This window comes from Grus americana, chromosome 13 (assembly GCF_028858705.1).
Source record: "Grus americana isolate bGruAme1 chromosome 13, bGruAme1.mat, whole genome shotgun sequence".
Taxonomy (NCBI): Eukaryota; Metazoa; Chordata; class Aves; order Gruiformes; family Gruidae; genus Grus; species Grus americana.
In genome coordinates this window covers 21,686,387-21,707,850 of record NC_072864.1, presented here as the reverse complement: position 1 = coordinate 21,707,850, position 21,464 = coordinate 21,686,387, and the positions used below count along the sequence as shown (strand labels likewise).

General features: G+C 41.4%; 1 protein-coding gene and 1 non-coding gene across 14 annotated transcripts in view; both read right to left on the bottom strand.

Annotated features, from left to right (window-relative positions):
• CNOT1 (CCR4-NOT transcription complex subunit 1) overlaps positions 1–21,464 on the bottom strand; it is a 59,069-nt gene that overhangs the window by 6,657 nt on the left and 30,948 nt on the right. For 6 of the 13 annotated variants that reach the window (XM_054840303.1, XM_054840307.1, XM_054840306.1 and 3 more), the window contains 20 exons: positions 20,725–20,849; positions 19,585–19,871; positions 18,159–18,237; positions 16,656–16,886; positions 15,182–15,322; positions 14,119–14,298; positions 12,926–13,042; positions 12,447–12,557; positions 11,776–11,853; positions 11,278–11,455; positions 10,671–10,801; positions 9,863–10,159; positions 7,493–7,633; positions 7,286–7,390; positions 6,559–6,678; positions 5,827–6,021; positions 3,995–4,137; positions 3,299–3,407; positions 3,037–3,206; positions 1,762–2,014 (listed from right to left, as the gene is read on the bottom strand). In XM_054840303.1, the coding sequence (XP_054696278.1) occupies positions 1,762–2,014; positions 3,037–3,206; positions 3,299–3,407; positions 3,995–4,137; positions 5,827–6,021; positions 6,559–6,678; positions 7,286–7,390; positions 7,493–7,633; positions 9,863–10,159; positions 10,671–10,801; positions 11,278–11,455; positions 11,776–11,853; positions 12,447–12,557; positions 12,926–13,042; positions 14,119–14,298; positions 15,182–15,322; positions 16,656–16,886; positions 18,159–18,237; positions 19,585–19,871; positions 20,725–20,849 (3,191 nt within the window). The remainder of the gene's footprint in view (positions 1–1,761; positions 2,015–3,036; positions 3,207–3,298; positions 3,408–3,994; positions 4,138–5,826; positions 6,022–6,558; positions 6,679–7,285; positions 7,391–7,492; positions 7,634–9,862; positions 10,160–10,670; positions 10,802–11,277; positions 11,456–11,775; positions 11,854–12,446; positions 12,558–12,925; positions 13,043–14,118; positions 14,299–15,181; positions 15,323–16,655; positions 16,887–18,158; positions 18,238–19,584; positions 19,872–20,724; positions 20,850–21,464) is intronic. The other 7 variants (XM_054840311.1, XM_054840313.1, XM_054840312.1 and 4 more) reach the window with 3 other exon arrangements.
• Positions 13,466–13,604, bottom strand: LOC129212513 (small nucleolar RNA SNORA46). The gene has a single exon (XR_008579194.1). It is a non-coding gene; the product is annotated as a small nucleolar RNA SNORA46 (small nucleolar RNA).

Here is a 21,464-nt window from a genome sequence, read left to right as displayed (position 1 = left end):
TTGTCAAGGCAACATGAGGGTGGCAACACAATTGTAGCAGATTTATTCCCAAATAGAGTCTTTTTGATCCCAACTCTTTTCAACCATCAGCATAGCTGAGGAGCCTGTTTCAGTATCAGTTCTGCCACCAGCACTTGACCTTGCACAAAGGACAGCAAGAGGCAGCAGCAGTTCAGTCTGTCGGGCCTTTCAGAGCCCACCCAGCTATGGGAAGGGCAGACTTCACCTGCTACCTCTGAAACCATCACTACTTTGCAGCAACATTCTGTAGTGCAAACTGCATTTGTAGAGTGAACTTTCCTTACAGGAGAGAGATACTGGGTTTTGAGTAAAGCACCTTACTTCTAAACTCCTCCTGCATAGACATAAAGCTATATAAACAGCATAATCACTACCTCTTGGAGAACTCCTAGTATTTCTGGAGAAATTTTCTTTGTTTTAAAAAAGGAATTCACGTATCTGCCCTCAAAATTCTATGCTCCTTGTCCTAAAGACTAGTGGAAAGGAAGCAACACTTAAACAGCCAAAATTATGGTTATTTAAGTTCAGCAATAAAACCTTGTTTAACGCAGTTATTACAAAATACTCCTTCAGAACCCATAGCTAAAGCCTGTAAAGAAAAAAATATATATAAACACTGCACTTTGATATATTTCAATTGCTATTTCAAATCTGATCAAATACATACAAAAGGTAAACAAACAAGCGTGATAAGAGTGAAGCAGGATAAAAGTGCATTGAGTGTTATGAGTATAAAATACTGAAGTGTGCTTTAGAAGCAGACTTTAAGGTATAAAAAGAGTGAGGTCACGTGAAGAGGTAAGAATTTTTTCTTAAAAAGCAGATTTAACACAAGACCCATTAAAAACATTCAAAAAAAGATGCTGTGCAGTAGAAATCAGACCAACAGAAAGCTGGCTATAAGCCAGTACACAAGGACTCTAAAGTCACATGAAAAAAATCACTGCATCAGTCAAGATCTCTATGCATACTTTGTAGCTTGAACTTCTTTTCCTTAGTAGCTGCAAAATCTGCAGCATTTCTGTTGTATTAACGCAGAAATGTAAGGAGAATGCAATGCAAATAGACTATGTCAGAGGCTTCCTTGCAGCTGCGGTCAAGGAGCTGCCAGGAACAGTTTCAGGAAGATGACTGCAGGTACACAGGGAGTTTGTTACGACACATTGGGTTACTGACGGCATCTCCCTTCTGTCACACCTGAAGGCAGATGTGCACTGTTCATCACACCTGTTAAGGTGCCCTGGAGTGAAACACTGAAGGCTGATTCAATTTAGGCAATACTTTAGCTTCAAGTTTTCCCCTCACTCTAATGATTCCCATTAGAAAAAGGATTCCCTTGTTCACACAGTCTGGAACAATTCACCTGCATCTCTATCTATTAGCAATTTCCTTCTGGAGGCTGTCAGAGCTTTTGCTGTTACCTGTAAGGAGCAATGTTAGTTAAGCTTCATTACACACAGCATTTCAGAACTATTCCCAACAGTGATTCAGCTGAAGTTCTTTTCCCACCAGACTTATCCCCAAACTCATAGTCTGAAATGACAGCTTGTTGCTACATATCTGAAGATGATGATTTGGTGAAGGGTAGGGGTTTCTACAGAACTTTACCATCAAAAGCAGGCAAAATTTTGATAGTCAACTGCCATATGCCTGAAAGTTTCAAAAGGATGCCTAACATGGGTTACAACACTGCTTTAAAATGGAGGGCATCACACCCTACTTATGTTGAATAAAAAGCACCTTTCTTTCCAAAAGCTCTACCTGTCCAACAAACGCAGAGAACGCTTTGGTACTGTCGCGGCCCGCTGCAGCTGAATGGTAGAGGTTCACCCACTCCCTCAGCAGGTATTCTGCCTTCTCCCTCAGACCTGGTGGATCATCATACTCAGAGGCTTGGGAAATTCCTGAATGCATCATGAAATTGGGACCTCCGTGAGCACGGTCAATCATTGCTTCATAGTTTGATCGGACCACTTCCATCAGCTGGGGCAATCTAATTCAACAGAGCAAGAGCTGGGTTAGAATTTCTCCTCCCCTGAAGGTACCTGAACTGGGACCTCAGTCAAATATAGTTGAAAGAAAGCAAATTATTTCTTAGACCAAGTCTTCCCATCTTCCAGTCCTCACTGGAATAGCAAAAGTCAGTCATGAAAGCAGGTACATTTATGATGAAAGAAGGAACACTGAAGTCAGACAAGCTTTGAAGTTCCACTCCAATTCATAGAGCAGCATGCTGCAACAAAGCACCACAAGCACTACAAATAACTTTTTGCAGACTTCAGAAGCCCTAAACAGCTCTGAGATAGCAAGATGCCAGTGCTAACCAGCTTGACTGGGGCATTAAATCTGGCTGCAGTGGAAGTCATACCGCAGAGACCATCTTCCCACACTAACTGCAGAGGAAAAGACCTTTGTTTTGGGACTGCCACCATCACCAGCTGGTTGCTCTCACAGCAATCCAGAGTTCTCCAAGCTCCAATCCATGTCTTTCTCAAACCCAGCAGCAATTGCTTCCACCTCAGTAACAGAAGACCTGCAAGTCCCACAGGTATTTCCAGATGCTGTGGCAATACTCACTGCCCAATTATCTGCTGGTGGATACACAAGCCATGTGAGATTGGTGGCTGATTGCTTCATAGATTCTAAACAGAAAATTGTCTAAATAGAAAGGATTGCCTAATTTGGTGAATTGCTTGTGATTAACAAATAATCACATTAATGCTTAGACAGTTTAACTTTAAACAGGTAAGAATACTGCCTAAATTTGAGATAAAGCAGGAATTCAAGCAAATTGCTCAGTACCACAGTATTTTGAGGCAAAGATTTTCCTGCTCAAGCATTCAGTTTGACATCATGCTGCAGCTGCCTCTATTTTGACATAAAATCACATTAGAGTGACAGTTTAACATAGGACTGCAGCGTAGAGAAAGCATAAAGCTGTACGATTGAATGATATGAGACGTGGCCTATATATGAGCACAAGACAAGTCATATCACAGAGTATTTCCATCTCACCCTTCTGGGGCGTTTCCTCTGGAATGAGCATTAATCCTCATGAGTGTCTCAATCGTGTGAAACAGATCTGCCTCTGTTACGTGAGCGACACTTCTCTCATCCACCAACAGGATCTTTACCAACTGCATGGCAAATGCCACAGCCATGTAGTTCAAGCCGTTCTCCATTGACTGTCAACATGAAAAAGGCAACGAAAGGTTCAACCACCTATCTTACAGTGGACTGACCATAACTCTTCCCCAAAAGAGCAAGTTCCCTTTACCTGAGCCAAGTGAAGGTCATACTGCTGCATGTTAACAAGGTGATTACGGATTAGCAGCTCCACAGCTTCCACATTGTACTTGTACTCATCTCTGCATTCAATCAGGCACCTGAAGAATTGGACTTTTTTTTAATAAGCGTACTTAAACAACAGTTTAAGTGAAGCAACTCAAATCTAATACTTCAGCAACTGTGCCATTCGCTGTGATTCATTACTCGGCTCCAAAAGAAGCCTAGAGCAGTCTCTAAGGTAATGTCTGAGTTCAGAACAGTCAGCCTCAAGCATTTTTTGCCCCACACAACTGCTCACAACAGCCCTTCAGTTTATTCAGCATCAGAAGCTTCTCTTCTGAGGAGAGAGTGGCACACCTGCCTAGCTGAAGCACTAGTGCTTCTGCCGCAGGCATATGCCATGTCACATAGTTTGTGACAGCATATAGAGACATTCTCCATATAATGAGAAAAAAAACCCCAGAGCATCTCTAATGCTTAATTCCATTAGAGATTCCTATCCTGTTCTAGGATGAAGCAGCATTATTAGAAGATCTAGTTAATTTTGACCAAAAAAGCTAGTTATTTGTTGTCTGTCCAAATTGTAGCAATGCAAAGTAGTAATGGGCAAGTGATTCAGAATAACACAGTAACTCCCAAAAGATGATGACAACTACATCAATGTTCCTATTGTCTCACAACTGACCTAGTAATTTGTTTATTACACCACGGAGATCCATACGCACGGCCATCCTGCAGAGCCTTCAGCACAAGCAGATGACACTCACGGTAGCGAAGCAGGAGGTCAGCATCTGCCCCACTGGTGGCATCCAGTAAGCCCTCTACAGCCTAGAATAGATGCAACCTGTTAGCAGAGGAAAAAACAAGTCCTCTTCCAAATCTTCTGCAAATTAGATCAGCAAGAGTTATCACCAGAAGACTCAGACATGCAAAAAAAAAATATCAAGTCATCATGCTGACCCCTTGATAAGGCTACGTGAGATTTTACCAGGTCTACTACAAACAAGTCGACAATCTCTCTGCCCCACTGCCCTTATTATGCACCTAGTATGAAAGACCACATTAGTTTGTGCTGCAGCTCCTGTACGTCAATGCCTTCTCAGAGGCAATTCTGCATCCGGCTCATGAAAAAACTACATGAAAGAAGATTTACAGAACCTGCCAGAGGTCAACTATCAAGTTCTCTAGACAAAAAGCCACAGCACTCAGATGCATCTGTGCTAGTCTATAGCAAATGGGAGAAGAGTCTTTTACGGGGCAGCACAATCTACCTGGCTGAGTCCTAGTCAGGACTAGAGCCTTTAATAGGAACGAGCACTATCAGTCAGGAACAAAGAACCTCTCCTCCAGCTTCCAGTTACTTTTGTTTTGCTGCTGTTCTTGGATCCTCATGCAGACAGCTCAGTATCCTTCTGCCTATACTCAAATGGATTTTTCTCCACCTCTGCCACAGAGGCGCTGATGCCAGCTCAGCTCACTGCAACACTCCCTACCTGGTATAGTCTACTAGTTCTGGCTGGGATGGAGTTAATTTTCTTCATGGCAGCCCATCTGGTGCTGGTGCTCTGCATTTGTGCTGAAATGGTGTTGACTGCACACCGGTGACCGCACACCGCCAGCTGCTGAACAGTGCTTGCACAGCATCAAGGCTTTTTCTCCCCCACTCTACCAGTGGGTAGGCTGGGGATGGGCAAGAGGTTGGGAACAACACAGCCAGGACAGCTGATTCAAACTGAATGAAGGGATATTGCATACCATATGACATCATGCTCAGAAATAAAAGCTCAGGAAAAGGAGTATGAAGGGGGGCATAGTTATGACATTTGCCTTCCCAAGCACATGTAACATGCGCTGAAGCCCAGCTTTCCGAGGAGCGGCTAGACATCTGCCTGCTGATAGGAAGCAGTGATTTTTATTTTTCTTTTGTTTGTGCACACAGCTTTTCCTTTCCTTACTAAACCATCATCATCTGAATGAACAAGTCATCGTGCCTTCCCTCTATTTTCTTCCTGTCCTGCAGGACAGCAGCATGAGCAAGCACTGGGTAGATGTGTGGCTGTTGGCCAGGATCAACCCACCATGCATACTCATTTTTCAGTCACTGCAAAATACAGTCCCCAAGTGTGCCACTACAAACGCAGCACTATGCTCCATATTATCCACCTACGAGGGCAGTTCAAACATCTTCTAAGCCCCCAAATCATCCTGAAATCAAAGAGTTCCGGAGTGCAACATCTACTTGCCACATCTGAACAAAGCTCCCCAAGTACAGGATCCTGTACCTGCTTCTTTTCACAGCAGTCTAGCCACTGCACGTAGAAGACACCAAGCGAACGCCATGGCCCTCTTCCAATTCTGCTTACCGAACTTCCAAAGACAGCAGTTGTTCAGTATTGTTCACCAAGCAAGTTCCACAGGATGCACAAAGATACACAGTGACCAGCAAGACAATCCACAGCCAGATGAGTAATAAACTCAGAGTTGTTTACTTACAGGAGAAGAGTCGTTAACACTCACCTTCTGCAGTAGCCCAAGTGCAGCAATAGCATCACGGGAGTTACGAGCCACTACCACAGCCTCCAAGAGGCTGCGCAATGCTTGAGCCTGAGGATTCATGGCCAGGGTGTGTGGAATGGACTGCAGGTGCTGCTCCAGTTCTGTCATACATTTGTCATAGATCTGTGCTACATCGTCTGTAGCCCAAGCTTGCTGCTTAAGAGAAAGTGGGAATGAGTGATTTTTGCTAGGATTGTATTTGTGAAACTCAAATACTGATTTGCTCTTCTGTTTCGGAAATTAGAGCATACAGAATTTAGACCTCTACAGTATTGTTGTTAGTTATGCTGGCATAATACAAGCAAATTAAGCTGTGGAAATAACTAACAAATTCTAGCAGACCAAGTATGCATACAAAAACTGTTTATTATCTCAAAACCCATGCTCATCACCCATGATCTTCTCACAAAAGTAACCTGGAGATTTGAATAAACTCTTTCCCTGCTACTAAAACTACATGCAGTAATCCTAACTTGTAGGCTGTGTCCCAGTTTGGGTTACAAACCCCTAGACTGGATTTAAGCTTTATAGTGCCACTAATTTGACCCTAAAACTAATGCATCTTTCAACCACTATTCCAAGTGATACAAGTGCCCGATTCTTTACTAAAAAAGCTAGCAAAGGACACAAGTTCTGCAACATTCACCAAAAGGGTGACAGTACTCTCAAGCCGATTAGTTTGGAAATCTCTACCTTCATAGGCTGAGCCAAGAATCCTGTAGGCTGAGTTAAGTCATTGGTAGGCAAGAAGCCAGGGACATTGCGTGCAAACTCTTCATAAACAGCCAGCTGTTTTGGGTCCACACCTCCAACCTTTGCAATGAAAAGAACAGGCATTAACCTCATTGTTTAGCACTGTGGCAGTAAGAAATGAGGGCAGTTTGTGTAACAGGTAGCTGCTCAGTCACATTCTTAAACAGAGTAGCCTAGACATCAAGAAGTAGGATTCTGCTGCTCTGCACTGAGGTCCTGTCTCTCCTGTCACGCCTCCTGACAGGACGATTTTGCTATACAACTGCAACTCACATTCCCAGAAACAGGAATAACTGAATAGTGGCTTCACACATGTCTCATGCACAAGAGAAATGCTCTGCTCAGAGCACATGGCCTGTCCTTTAAAGGAACAAAATATAAAGGAGACAAGACAACAAAACAGACTAGTCACCCTTCAGTGAAAGAACAGCACAGAACAAGAGACAGGACTCTTAATATCCTCAGGGAATTGAGGAAAATGATATGAACACTCATTTTGGAATAACATATTCATGTGTTTCCATGACTAATCAAGCTAATGGCAGTTGCACTGTTAGACAAGACTAACAGTATCCAGGATTGCTCAGCTGAAGCTGCGCCATCTACTTTTCATTATCAGGAGGGGGAGAAGCTCAGCATCAGAACATAGCTCAGTTAATATCCTCACCTTTAACCTGATCTGTTCTGGCATCCGCTCAGCCTGGTAAGTTAACACAACAGGATCACAGTACCGACGACCTTCTTGTCTAGCATGTTTTCTGAGCTCAAATTCCTGGGAAAAAAACCCCAAGCACCACACTGAATTTTAGACACCGAGTCTGGACATATACGAGCACATATAATACTTTTAAAAAGACAGCAGTCGCATACTTACAGTTGCGAGCCTCTTGTCCATCTCGGGGCCCGCCTTCTCCACAGCCGTCTTCTGGATAAAGCAGCATGCTAGCTCACAGTTATCCTGTGCTAACTGGGCAGCTGCCTGCTCCATCATGTCCCTCTGTTGTGGGGAGGCTGCCTATTGAAAAACACAATAATCAGCCAAGGCTGTAAATTTTCCCCCGTATATTACTAGCCTTAAAATCCGCACCACCGCCTATACAGAACACTAGCAATAAAAAAGGAATGCTCTTAGGAATGCACTCTCTTTGCATGGAATACACAATAATAAATTTAATTTTGCATAGCTTTGAATAAAACATGTAGGCAAGACGACACTAAAGAGTTTCAACAAGGAACAAAACCAGCAGGAGGTTCTCCATCTTCTCCACCAACCTATCTCCAGGGCATAGAAATAAAGCCCTGCTTTAGACGTATGCGCATACAACAGATGCTAATGTAGGAAAAGCAAGCCTTGCATCACAGCCTGAAAGTTTTCCCACTTCCTAGGATGTAATATATACACATGTAATATATAAAGGTGCATCACTAAGTGCAAAACAATAGTCCTAAGCCTTTTTCAGTGGGTTCTCTTTCTTCTTTCCTTCTTGGGAATCTGCTTTAAGAGAACCCTGAACAGGTGGACTTATTTTCCAGGGTGCAAAGCAGCAACTCCCACTGGAAATGGAATAGACATGTAAATGCAAACAGTCCAATCTACTTGGATTTCCTTGTCCATTAAGATCTACCCCTATTTCATTAATTCCTCAAAACTACACACTGCTTCTTTCAAATAAAAGATTCTTGCTTAACTCACTTCATACAATAAGCCAGTGTGAATTTTTTTATGTCCGGTACAGCACTTTCTTCTGCAACATAATATTTTGTATAGTTATCCCTTAAGAAAACCTCCTTGATTACCACTGGCCCAGTATCAATTTCACACATCTTCAGGGATAAAAAAACCCCTTAACATATTGCTACATTTTCATACTGTTTGTATGAAATACACTAGCACTGAATCTTCCACAAAACTTGAATTACTTCTGCCCATACACCTTCTTCCATGGCACATCACGCCTGGTAGATACGCTCAGCTGTAACACTGGTCTGTGTTCACCCTGCCTCCCCAACTTGAGTATCACATCTCTACCTTCTCATACCACCCAAAAAAATAACCAGTGCTTCTCCACTTGCCTCCCTGTCTGAACTGTAGTCACATCTGATGAAACACAGCAAGACTGCACACCAGAGGACAAAAGTGCTTTCTCTTACGGTTACTAGCTTGACAGCCAGGCTCTGTTAAGCACAGCTGCTAACAGCGGTCACTGGCTCAGCTCACACATTAACAAAGCAATACTAAAGCTGCCTACTCCCATCCTTGTCTTTAAGATGGATGAGTAAGATTCATTTGTATGCTTTTCCTCATCTCAGCAATGAAGTTACTTGAAGGGTCAACAGTGTTTGAGTCGTAGGAGTTACATCATGGACATCCCATACCTGCAGATGCAATTCTTACTAACCTTTGTACCCTTCAGACCATTAAACCCTGCCCTCTTGAGCCAGTTACCATGCAAGGGAGCAACCTCATTGCAAAAGGGCCTTTGCACTGTCACTCCTCAACAGATGGGAAGTAGTGACATGCCCTGAAGCAAGAAGCAGGCAGTCCTTTAACTTTTAATCCCTGAAAGGACAGCAATGTCTTGATCTTTCCAAGATTCTTATATCTGCTGCTGGCACTGACAGCAAGCCTTCCGGGGAGCAACTGCTGTTCTGGCCGGCAGTTCACAAACTGCGTTCCATTTAGCCAAGAAGGGGAAGCTAGCGCTGCAGCTCAAAATTTGTCCATTCATCAAGAGACCTGAAAACATCCTCTAGGAAACCCAATGAATTAAGAAGCTGTGCAGAACAGTCTTAAGTAAGCACAAGTAAATAAAACCTGCCTGAAACATACATGCTTGCTGAGACAATCCAAGACATCACCAGAAAGTCCCAGAATCAGTTCAGTCCTCCCCACTCTACCATTTTTACCTCAAAACCCACAGAAAGATAAGCACTTCAAGGCTTCCGTGATGTGATCGCAGTGGAGAGAACATTGGGGCAATAGAAAAAGGCAGTCAGGAAGTTTGCGTACAACATGTAAGACCCGTCTTACGGGCTTAAGACTGTTTGACATGAGCTGTTATTTCAGCACAGTTTTTTCACTGTAATTCCACAAGAATCATGAGACTTGCCACTAAATTCATCTCCACACTAGTTAAGCCACGTAATTAACCAACAAATCTGCAGTTCAGAGAACTGATTTGCTAATGCTGGATGTCTACAGACCTATAAGCTGGAAATAAGCTTCAGATGATGCAACTCTTACCCTCAGTGCAGTAGCAAAACTATTTTTCAAGTTGGTAGCTATGCTCATCAGCAAAGGTTCCCTGCAGGTAATCATGGCCATCCCAGCAGTCAGGTTCCGCATCATATGGTGTGCGGCTACACGCATTCGTGACTCCTCTGAATCCAGCGCAAAGTCCTTCCTGACTATCTGCTCACAAGTAGTCATGGCAATCTTAATGGACCGATCGACCACCGGATGAACAAGCTCTTGCACCGCTCGCTCTATCGCCTGCCGCACACACTGCTTCAACTGCGGGTGGGCTTGAAACAGCGGAATCTGGAGAAGGATTAGGAAAGTTAAGTGAGAATGAAGTAAACTAGAATCACATCTACCCTAGACATCTGTGTTCCACATGCAGCTACTACAATATCTGTTTGATAATTCTGAAACCGAGACATCTGACTATTTTTCTTCCAAAGCTGCAGCTGAGCGCCAACACAAAGACTAACTTAACAGCTAAGTCATTCTTAAGGAGCACAGAAGTTCCTTTTAAGCTTAAGTCCTGATAGCAGCTATCCCAACTGACGCTTACTGTCCAAAATAAACTGGATACTAATGTAAATGTCACAGCAAAAGATTACTTAAAATTTTGTTAGCTAAAGTAACTACTAACCATCCCTAAAGTTCTCCATCTGGTGATTTGTTAGCATTCACCCTCCCCATTACTTTTGGGAAAGTGATTCTCCGATAACTTCAACTTATAAAATGCTGCTCCTGCCAGCTGAGATCTGTGGCAATGTTTGTGGCAAGAATTCTTTTAGCAAACCAAATCAGCTCTAAAACTTACCGTTGGATTTAAGGTAATATGTGGAGCCAACCCTCCTAAAGAATAGACGTTGATGTCGTGATAACTGTACTGGGGCTGTGGAGGAACCGTGGCTGTACAAGTGGTGCTGGTAGCTGGAGTTGTAGAAGCAGCTACAGAACACAAGAATGTTTGTATTGAACCATTACTGAAAAGCAAGTGGTTACAGTGGAAGTATGTAATTCTCATTTAAGTCAGCAAGTGACCAAGAAATAAAAGTTTGATCACGAAGCCTCCTAAACTTATGAAGCAATTTTTATCCTCCATTTTCCCAATGATCTCGTTTCCCAAACTGGCTTCAGCACGTTTTAACAGACCTGTTTGTTACGATACAGTTTAGCCCCTGATGTCTTGTTAATAGATCATCCTGTTCACCCCTACGGAGTAGCTATTCTACATACACACAGCATATATAGAATTAGTCCTCAGAATGGCTTCCATTCCCTTCCCATCTCCAAACTCTGCGCTCCCAAGCATTCAGCAGTGTTACAGTAGGGTACGTAGCTTCACATTCTTCTTTGCAACAGCATAACCTGTCTTACTAACACTTGTCTAGTGTGGTTCTGGGTTCTATTTGTGATGTACTTACTAGTTGTTGTGATGGGTGGTAGCTCTTCTGGCTGCTTCACATCCTTCTTTGGAGCAGACAGCTGCTCATCCAGATTTTTCAGACGATCTTTATCTTTCAGGAGACTTCCAGGTTTCAGCTCATTGATGTCTAGTGCAAGATTCTTGCAGAGCACCTCAATCTCAAACTTCAGATTCAACTGCACAACAATTCCACTTTAGGTTATGTCACAAGGAAAATACCCGAAACGTTTACTGGGCCACTTGACTCCCAAGCTTCCCATTCTAACCCCGTGCCTTTGAGAGACTTTAATAGTGACTGAGGATTACAGAGCTATCTGGCATGCTGACCTCACAGAAGAAAAGTTTCATCCAAGTTCTACCAAATTAAGCAACGCCCAATTCTCCCCACGCTAAAGTAGTGAGAAGTGAAATCTGGTCCTTCACAAAATCCTTCTTGACTGGTACGTCAAGAAAACCTCACATTCAGTACATATAGGAAAGAAAAACAGAAGTTTACTTTTAGATCATGTTCTTGATGTAGCTCAGCTAAAACATTCATAATGGCCATTGTCCATGGGTTTGGAGGCCTGAAGACCTGCAAGAGAAAGGACAGCAGTATTACACAAACTTCTTGAATCATTTGGATAACTTCTGACTGGAAATCTTTGAAACGTGAACAGCTATTGTGCACACAGGCATGGAAAAGTTTGTACAGCTGCAATTAGGGTTGAATTCAGTATTCTGTTTGACTGGAACTACACTGGGAAGCTAGTTAAACATTACACTGGAAACACAATGACTTGGTCCTTCTGACAGATCAGTTCAATGTCAAGCAGAACTGACAAGAAAGAGCTGATCGAGGTCAAAGGGGGGGCAGGGGGAATTACAAAAATAAAAATCAAAGAATAAATAGATCTTAGAACCTCTTCAATGGCACCCTTCCATTTCTCCATAGCGTTCTGTTCAAGGATACCACAGTACAGTTCACCTAACACCACCTAGACTACAAAAATGCACAGGCCGTGTACTTTCCCTCAAAACAGAACTCCTTCACTTTAAGCCCTTACATGTCTTTTCTTTCTCTCCATGAAATTTGACCAGTTTTCACTTTGTGAAAAAAGCTAATTACTTTCTGCAAGACTTATTTTGCCACTTGAGCAATAACTCTGTCAGCGCAAAGTCACTTACCACACTCCTGACACTGGATTCTAAGACTTTGGCAACAAATGGCACTACATAAAGCAATTCCTGCTGTCCCTTAACGTATGCTTCCAGTAGTAGCGATTTCACATCCAAATCCTGAAAAATACCATCAACAATTGAAAAGGGGAAAAGGGTGGAGAAAACAGCAAGTACACTGCAAAAATTCCACTTACACGCTATTTCCTTACAGGACATATTGGTAAGGTTGAGTCAAGACAGCTCTTGAATTTTACAGACTGCTAAGCATAGGATTAATTCATTTATTTTGGCAAGAGCTTAACTACTAACTTTTCTGATACTAAAAATATTTAGAAGTCTTAAATGATCAACTCTGGAATCATACTTTGTACTTAGCACACAAAAAAAGCACCACCAGTAAGGTAATAAATTTTCCCAAAGAGTCTATGCTACTGCACAACAGCTATCACTTCATGCCAAACAAATCTATAAAGACAGACGCTCACTGTGTGCAAGATGGGCTTATTTTTAGCCAGTGTAATCATTCCCAGCCAGTGACCAAGGTTCTTTAACAAGGAACGGTCCGAGAAGTTGGCTGCAGCTTTATCTGACGTCAGCAGCACCTAATGAAAAAAACAAGCAACTCTAGCAACAACTGGAAGATAATCGGACTCAGGACCAAATCCAACAGCTGATCTGACTTAAGACAAAGTTTTAGAACATTAAGTTCTGAGCTTCAGTCACATTACAGAGATACTCAAGAGCAGCCTTCGCTTCGAGGTATCACCCCATAAATCTGCCCTGTAACAATTTCAAAATTCCTTTCTTTCAAGAGGATCAAAACAGAGAGGATTACGCTTCTCCAGACTTTACCATTTACTCTGTCCAGACTGTAATGACTACTCACTTAGTAAACATAACTTGTGAAGGCAATGCTTTCTCTTAATACTTCACCACAGACCTGAAGGCTACAGTTTGCACTTCTTGGGAAACCATTTAATTCTCATTTCAAGGCTTGAATCATGTCACAAGTATTCTGCTGTTAGTTCTGTTCCTTTGCTTCAGAGGAGCATCAGCTGAACAGAGCAAGGTCAGCTGTGCTCTGAAGAGCCAGGAGATTCTTTTGCACTACAGCGTAACCCATGGTGGTCAGGAAGTTCCACCAACAGGTTTAAAAATAGTGCTCGAGAAACTTGTTTCACTCGTTCATCTCTTCTGGGCTACTGCTTCTCCCTCCTCCTCCCCTTGATGTTATCTCAGCCCTCTAGTAAATGTTGGTTGTTATGCCCCCCACTTTCTAAACCCTCCCCTTCCCCTTTATTCTTCGCTGACAGCAGAGAGTGTGATTTTTCTTATCTTTACACTTTCCCCGCACAAAAGAACTAGACCATAAGCAATTTTCTCCATGGTTATAATTTGCAAGCCTCACACAAATTTAGAGTCCACCTACATAAAAGAATTCAAATGCAGATTTGCCCTCTCATTCAATTAGAATGAGATCTTTGATACATTCCTGACTGAAAACAGAAGAATCCTAGTATTCAGAGGTAACCTGCTAGTTCAATTGTAATCTAGCAAGTAGATATCTCAATGATATTTAATATTTGAACATCAGCAACACAGTAAGCAAACAGCTTGAGAATAGCACACTTCTAAATCTTTAAATCTACCTAAGTATTAGAAAACTTGCATTACTCACCTTGATATTTCTGTAGGTTTCATTTAGAACCATTTTATTAAACTCTGGATTCTTAAGCGTGTCAAGGAAGTTTGAATATAAGCTGTGAAAATTAGGCTCAATACTGACTCTCTTCATTACAAGATACTGCGATACCCAAGGCATAAACTCTTCTTTCACTGTTTCCTTCAATTCTTCAACCTGTCTCCATACCAAAGAAAAACCACGCCACAGAAAATATGAGAAATGACCAAAAATTTCTGAGGTCAACTCTGACCAACACAGTCATGGTCAGTCAATTGCTTTTAACACTAAGGTTGTGGGGTTTTGTTGAGGGGTTTTTTTTGTTTGTTTGTTTTTAAAAAGCTTTGAAATCATTGTCTCATTATCCAAAGATCTGGTCAATCACTGAGGACTGAATCATAATATCAGCAAGACATAACAGTTTACCTCTCCCCTGCTTCTCAGCTTTTTACAAAATAACTGCAAAATAAATGTCAGCATCTTACATTAAAGCTGCCTCTCCACAAGACAGATAGCACAGGTGGCAGCAGTACTGCAGATTTCTACTAGCTCAGAAAAGATTCCCTGAATTTCAGCTTGAAATGCAAGAGTGCCTCAGCTTGACCTTGCAATATTTAATGTTATTATGTGAATGTTTGTTCAAACTTGTATTAATGTTTTTCAGAAAGCTGCATCAGTATTTTTCACTTCTTTCTAATGATAAAAACATCAGAAAGGACTATTCAACAATTATTCTGGGCATCTACTAGAAGTGCTTTCCTGAAAACAAAGCATTACTGCCATGTAATACTTTAGTACAAAGGATCTGGCCATACAGAAACAAGGAAACTCCTAGGGGAAAGAAGGATTAAGAACAGTTTTTACCCATCTCTCCTTTCCCTGAAAAATTCTCTATCCAAAGAGGGTCAAGCACAAAGTGGTGGAAACTACTATTTCTTTACAGTGTGCTCCCTCCTAATTTTTTCGGAATTTTTGCAGAAACATCACCACCCACCACTTTGGAATGGATTTCCAGAAATATATATAAAAAATATTTTTACTAGTGTTCTTCCATACTTGCCTTCTGTGTCATATTTGACTGAGACAGATTATTGAAGATGAAAGCAATTTTTTCCTGGACATTCTCTGGAGGTTCCACAATTCTCTCAGTTTGATCTGTGGCTACTAACAGCGTATCAATGTTGGTAGTATTAATGGAAGGCTGGAGGGAGAACAAGAAGTTAAGAATAAACAATAACCTAGAGGAGACATCAAAAGAAATTTTTGCTCTGTTCTGTCAAGTGAAAAAAGACTAGAGCTTTATCAGGTGACATCTATTGTCTCCGATTCATTATCAGCAGCACTTTAACAGAGCCAAGTCATTTTTTTTACTCTACAAACAATGATCAATAGTCAGCAGAAGAATGCTGCTGTGCAAAAAACCTCTAGCATTTAGGTTCATATATAATAGGTGCCATTGCAATGGCTCTCTTTAGGCTAACAGCCTGCACACACCACTAGCCTGGAGAAAATCACAGTTCAATAGCGAGCAGTACTTTGTACAGTAGTGAGTCTCCAGGAGCACTTCAGTGCTGAACTGGGATGGAGAAATCCCAGAGGGTCATTTCTGAAAAAGCACTCCAACTAAGTCAACAGAATGTGACCCATGTCCCTGCAACTACAGGCCTAAACCCAAGGGCTTTAGCAGCTAAGGGGAAAGAATATCCATCAGGACTTGAGTTTAAAATTGGACAATATAAGCACCTCAAAATAACGACTTTCTACATGACAATCAGGTGTGAAAGACATTAATAGCTACACTATGAACTGTCCCCCACAATTTGTTCACACCGCTTTCACACCTTTGTCTTTCGCCTCCTTTAGTTTGAGGTGTTTCTTTGAAGAGAACTATACAAAGACAGTACCAGGAAGCAGGACAGCCTTGACTTTACAGTGCATCAGTTATCCTACAGTAACAGCTCTACGCATCCTCAGCATACACGTGGGAACACGTGTGCCCCAACAGTGTACACATGGGAACACGCATGCCCCAACACTTCCTGTGGAATAGCCAATACTATCAACCTGCCAACCCCGTAACAACTCTGACTAGCAGTTCAGCAATATGTTTTAAGCGACTAAAGATCTGAAAAACATAATGCAGTTAAAACTGCTAGGTCAAATGTGATTCAGTGTGCAGTAAGTGTTCAAGTCCCAAGCAGAATAGCAGCTGCCAACTATTTCAAGAGTCCTACTGCAAGTCATTAACAGAAACAATGCTTCTGCAACTGTCTTGATAATTTAAGTATCAATAAAAACACATTTCTACTTGACACCATAGTAATTCTACAGTTCCATGATCAAAAATGCCTTATCTACAAGAAGTTGGTCATATTTGAAAATATCATATACTGTAGACCTAAAATATGGACCACAGTTTGAAAACACATAGAATAGAAATTAAATCAGATTTTGCCTCTGTTTGCCTCAATCCAGACCAGCAACTTAATTCCTTTGCTTCTCCAGTAAGGACACTGGAGCCACAGAATGCTTACCGGTACATCTTTCTTGAAGCTGACTCCAGTCGGTCGGGTGATTGTAATGGTTTTTGCAACAGTGGTGGTGGTTGAGGTGGTTACGATAGTGCTGACTTGGCCAGCAAGAGGAGCTTTTGCTGGAACTTGGGCCTGGGCCTGAGCCTGGGCAAGTGCAATACTTCCAGGGGTGGTGATTGAACCCTGCATCTTCACAGGAGGATCTCTCGACTGCTGTCCATATTCTATGTACTAAAACAGGGTAAACAAGCACATACAAAACTTCACACACCGCAACAGAAATGTGGGCTGAGTTTTAGCATGAGCAGTATAAAGGTTTGCCAACAATCTTTAAAATACTTGACACTAACACCATTAAGGGAATCTCCAAACTACAACTGGATACCCTTATAAAGCACGTCTGGTCACTATTTACTTACTTTCTTACTGGAGAGGAGCCTCAAGCTCTACCTCTGACCTCAACAGGTTGATGCCAAGTGTCAAGGGACATCTTTAAAATTTTACAGAGCACTACTCAGAATCCCCCACCCCTGCAGGCCTGGGATAGGAGAGCAAAAGAGGGGAAAGAGGCTAAGAGAAATATGAGAGTATCAAGAAGCTTGCTACAAAGCAAGTAAGAAGTCTTCATCAAGGACTCCTACAGCTACATAGAAACACTCCAGCCCAAAGTTCACAACGAATAAGCAAAAAATACAGTTCTGAAGCATCCAACTAGTTTTTACATTTTCTAAAGTAGCTCCACAGTAGAAAATAAGTTTCTTCCCCACTGTAATACATTTACCCAGAATTTTTACCATCAGACAACACACTGTCATTTAAGGAGTACGGTCTGAAACCTGCTAGTGAAACAGACTGCTATTGGACTTTGCAGCTTTGGGTAGACAGCCTCTCTACCTTCATGCTGGAGGGGAACATTTTCCCTTATTTAGATGATGCTCTCAAGCTCTGCCACTAGGATTAGCTTTTCTGTATTTCTACCAATGAAAGCACCTTCAAGGCAGACACCATACGATCAACAGTGCTTTTAGTCCTTGGACTACACGGTATTTCCTCTTCTCTGATCAAACCTTCAGGAATGACATTTTTCTCACCTTTATCTGGATTACTTTAGCAGGTCTGAGTATGACACTGTATAAACCCAGCTGAATGCCCTCTATGTTAGAAGAAAACTCCAAATCCTTAAGGGACTGGAATATAAATCCACTGAAGCACTTTAAAGCCTCTGTGCGTGGCTGTGCGCACTGGTTAATCGTGCAGTTATGTTCAGGTAGCTATTTCAACACAAGCAACCCAAGCAGATTTATGGAAACAGAAGAGGTATCAGATAACCACCTTCACCTGCCTACCCCATCCCACAGCAAAATCTTTAAGAAAAGGCATTGATTCTGTGGACGTACACTGTCTAAAATTGGTGACAGGTGAATTTTTCCAAAGGAAACCAGTAATTTGCTCAAAAGAATTTAAAATCTTAGAAAGCCAGTGTGCTAATATGAACACACTCACCTCCTGTAAATGATGCGGGAACTGTATAAAGTGACTAATAGAAGCCAAGTGCTGACAATACTGGGGATAGTCCTTCAATCTGTCAGACAAAATACACTTTAGTCAGAAGCAAAACAGTATTACAAAGATCAAAACCAGTATTACAGAAATACAAATAGAACACTGCTATGTTATTCCCACACTGCATCACAGAATTACTTCTGGACTCCTTACAGCAGCTGTGCTATAAAAGTTTTTTCTACAAAGTACTTTTTGTTGCAAAACCCATTTGAAATTAATTCATTTCACAGCAAAACACAAGGTTTATTTATAGCAACTTGTCTTATCCTACATCTCTGTACTTCTGACTGAGCACACAATTGCATTTCTATTCAGTCTCTGCAATAAGACTATTGGATAAGTACTCTTTTAGTCTGGCTCAGTGTATTTTAAACAGATCAGACTGCCCCTAAACACCCAAGACAGAAGCTTCATCTATGCACACCTATCATTATAGTTCTACTCAGGAATGCTAGACACTGTTACTACTTATTGAGAGTAAAATCTTTAGGTCCCACTTAAAATTGTTCTTAAGAGGAGTAAGAAGGTGGCTAAGTCTCAAGTACGTCAGCCTTGAGTGTCTTCATTCATTCTGTTCAGCTAACTCCACAACACAATATCCAACTACAAATGCTGCAAGCAACAGCTTTTACTACATCTGCCCTGCAGTATTTCATCTGAACTATAAAAGGAGAGTAAAGACAGAAGATAACAGGCTCCTTGCTTATGAGTCCACATTTCAAGTCCACACATTTCTGGTCATTAAATAATTCCAGGAAGCGTTCTAATACTGGTCAAGTATCTTCTTCCAAAATGGAGATTTTTCCCATGAGTGTACAATCCTGCTACTATTGCAGACTGCCTGGAGTTTTTCCTCTCTCTGCAATCCATTAAAAGCTTTGAGAAAGCTTTTTTTTTTTTTTAAGATATTTTTGCCATACTTGAGATTCCTGTGTAAAACCAAAGTCCTAGAGATTAGTTCCTAGCCAGTCTTTCAGTAATGAATAGTGCAAATAGCACTCCATGAGAATGCACCTGTGATGAGTAATTACATTCAGCCCATTTCTAACAAGCTGACAACTTCATTTAACTCAACACTTCACCAAATTATTTTTATAAACAAAGTCTGCTAAGTAGTTTCAGCATCTTAGTTTGTCCCACATTTATACAGGCACTGCACTGAACATTTTGATTTAAAAGTCACCCTTTAACTAGCACCTTAGCACATTTTGTTTCTGCTCAGTGTATCTCTAAAGTAATCCTGAATTTGAGATGTGTAAATTTCTAACACATATAAGCAATCTTGTACTGCGTAATCAGAGCAGGTTCAAGGTTAAACAAGACATTACGTGTACTGTTGTAAGTATTACCAAAAAACCACACTCACCTATTTTTAAATCTATCTAGTGCAGCAATACCAAAATAGTACATTTTGGATGCAAAAGGCTTTCGTAAGGCTTCAAGAACATAGCGCAGGGCCAGGCCCAGTGCCATGTAAGTAACCAGTCCTTTCTCTATTATCCCACCAAAGAGGCAGGCTGTTATGTGCAGCTCTTTATCTGGGTACTGGGGAAAGAAACGGTATTCCTCAAACAAGTTCCTCAGCATACAGTTAAACACTTCTCGTTCCCGCTTAATGTTGGAGTCCTTAAACCTCTGCAGCATTTCCAAGACCTGAAAAGAAATCGGAAATTGTTATCAGTGGATTTACTTTATTTCAGCCCTTCCACATCTTCAGGGTTCAAGAGCGCTTGCACCTACTGAGGTAAATTGCACTACCACAAGCTAGACTGCAAAAAACCTCATTTTAGCCAGTAGGCACTATGTCACTACCACAGGCTTCCTCTTCAGACTTTAGTTTTCTCCCCTTTCTTTTAAGTAACTGTCTTCACAGAAGCACTTTTTGGTGACCGCCTACTCCATTGCTTCAAAATTAGAAAAATGAAAATTAATGTTCAGGGTCTTCCATAATTTATAACCACACAAATATATTAAAGTAAACTTGAAGTACTTCAAAGAACAAGTACATCAGACTAATAATTACTCTCATAGAGACTAACCAAAATAATTATGGAAGCACAGAAGGTAGAACTTAGGACACCTTTATATATTTAGAAGTTGCAGTCATTTTTTAGATACTTTAAAAAGAAATGTATCCAAGATAAGTGTGATTTATACAGACTGTGTCCACTTTAGCACTTATTTTGAATATACAAGCTTCCATTCCACATAAAACTCTTCCCACTTAGCATCATTTTAGTGTTAATTAGACATCTAAAGTCTTCAGTCCACAGAGGAAGTCAAAGCCAAGTGTAAGGATCAGCTGCAAGTTTACTCCATATAGTTCTAAAGCAGCACACTTTCAATTTACTTTATTAACTGCAACCAAAGAAAAAAGCAGTGCTGCAAGCATCCACCACTAGCCCTTTATTGTTTTCCACTAAACTAATACACAAAGGAATAATTACTCTCAACATTATAGCAAGTCTCTGAACAGGTGATGCAACTGCTACAGAAGAGAACTCACCTCATCCACAGACATGGTCGGATGTGGTGGATGGTTGTAAATGCGCTGGAAGTAGCTGTTTGCCTCATCATCTATTTCTTTGCTAAAGTGCTGGTTAGCCTCGGGCCACACCTGAGATAAGTCAGCTGTTAAAAAAGGGAACAGGTATCATGCTCAGGACAACTTCAGGCAGTCAGGATTTTACCTAGTTCTTTTCAACTCCTCCACCAATGGACATAGAACCTGCTAGTTCTCCTGAAAAGCAGGATATTTAACCTCTCTAGCAGATAGGAATTGTTATTTAAAAATCTGGTTTCAATACGTTACATTTACACAAAAGAACTGAATCCTACGGTAGAATTAACCTCATACTGTTGTACTCCTAGAACCCCCTGCATCCCAAGCTAACCTCAACTGACACCTAAACCGAATGAACGCAAACCAGACTATAGCATGCTACACAACACTAACATGCAGACAAACTTTCATACAAACTTTCAGGCCAGCCCAGTGAGCTTCAAGCAAGTTTATACCAAATGCTCAAACCCAAAATATAAAGCAACGGTCACTACAGCCACCTCTGGTGTACATGTGTAGAGATTGGTTAACTGCTTTTCTGGATGAGCTATCAAAGGAGACTGAGATATATAATACCAGCAATGTGGAAGGTTTAGCACATGGCTATGCTTCCTAAAGGCAATGTTTGATTGCTTAAGCATTTCATTGTGAGCACACTTCAGAGGCGTAAATGACTAAAGGAT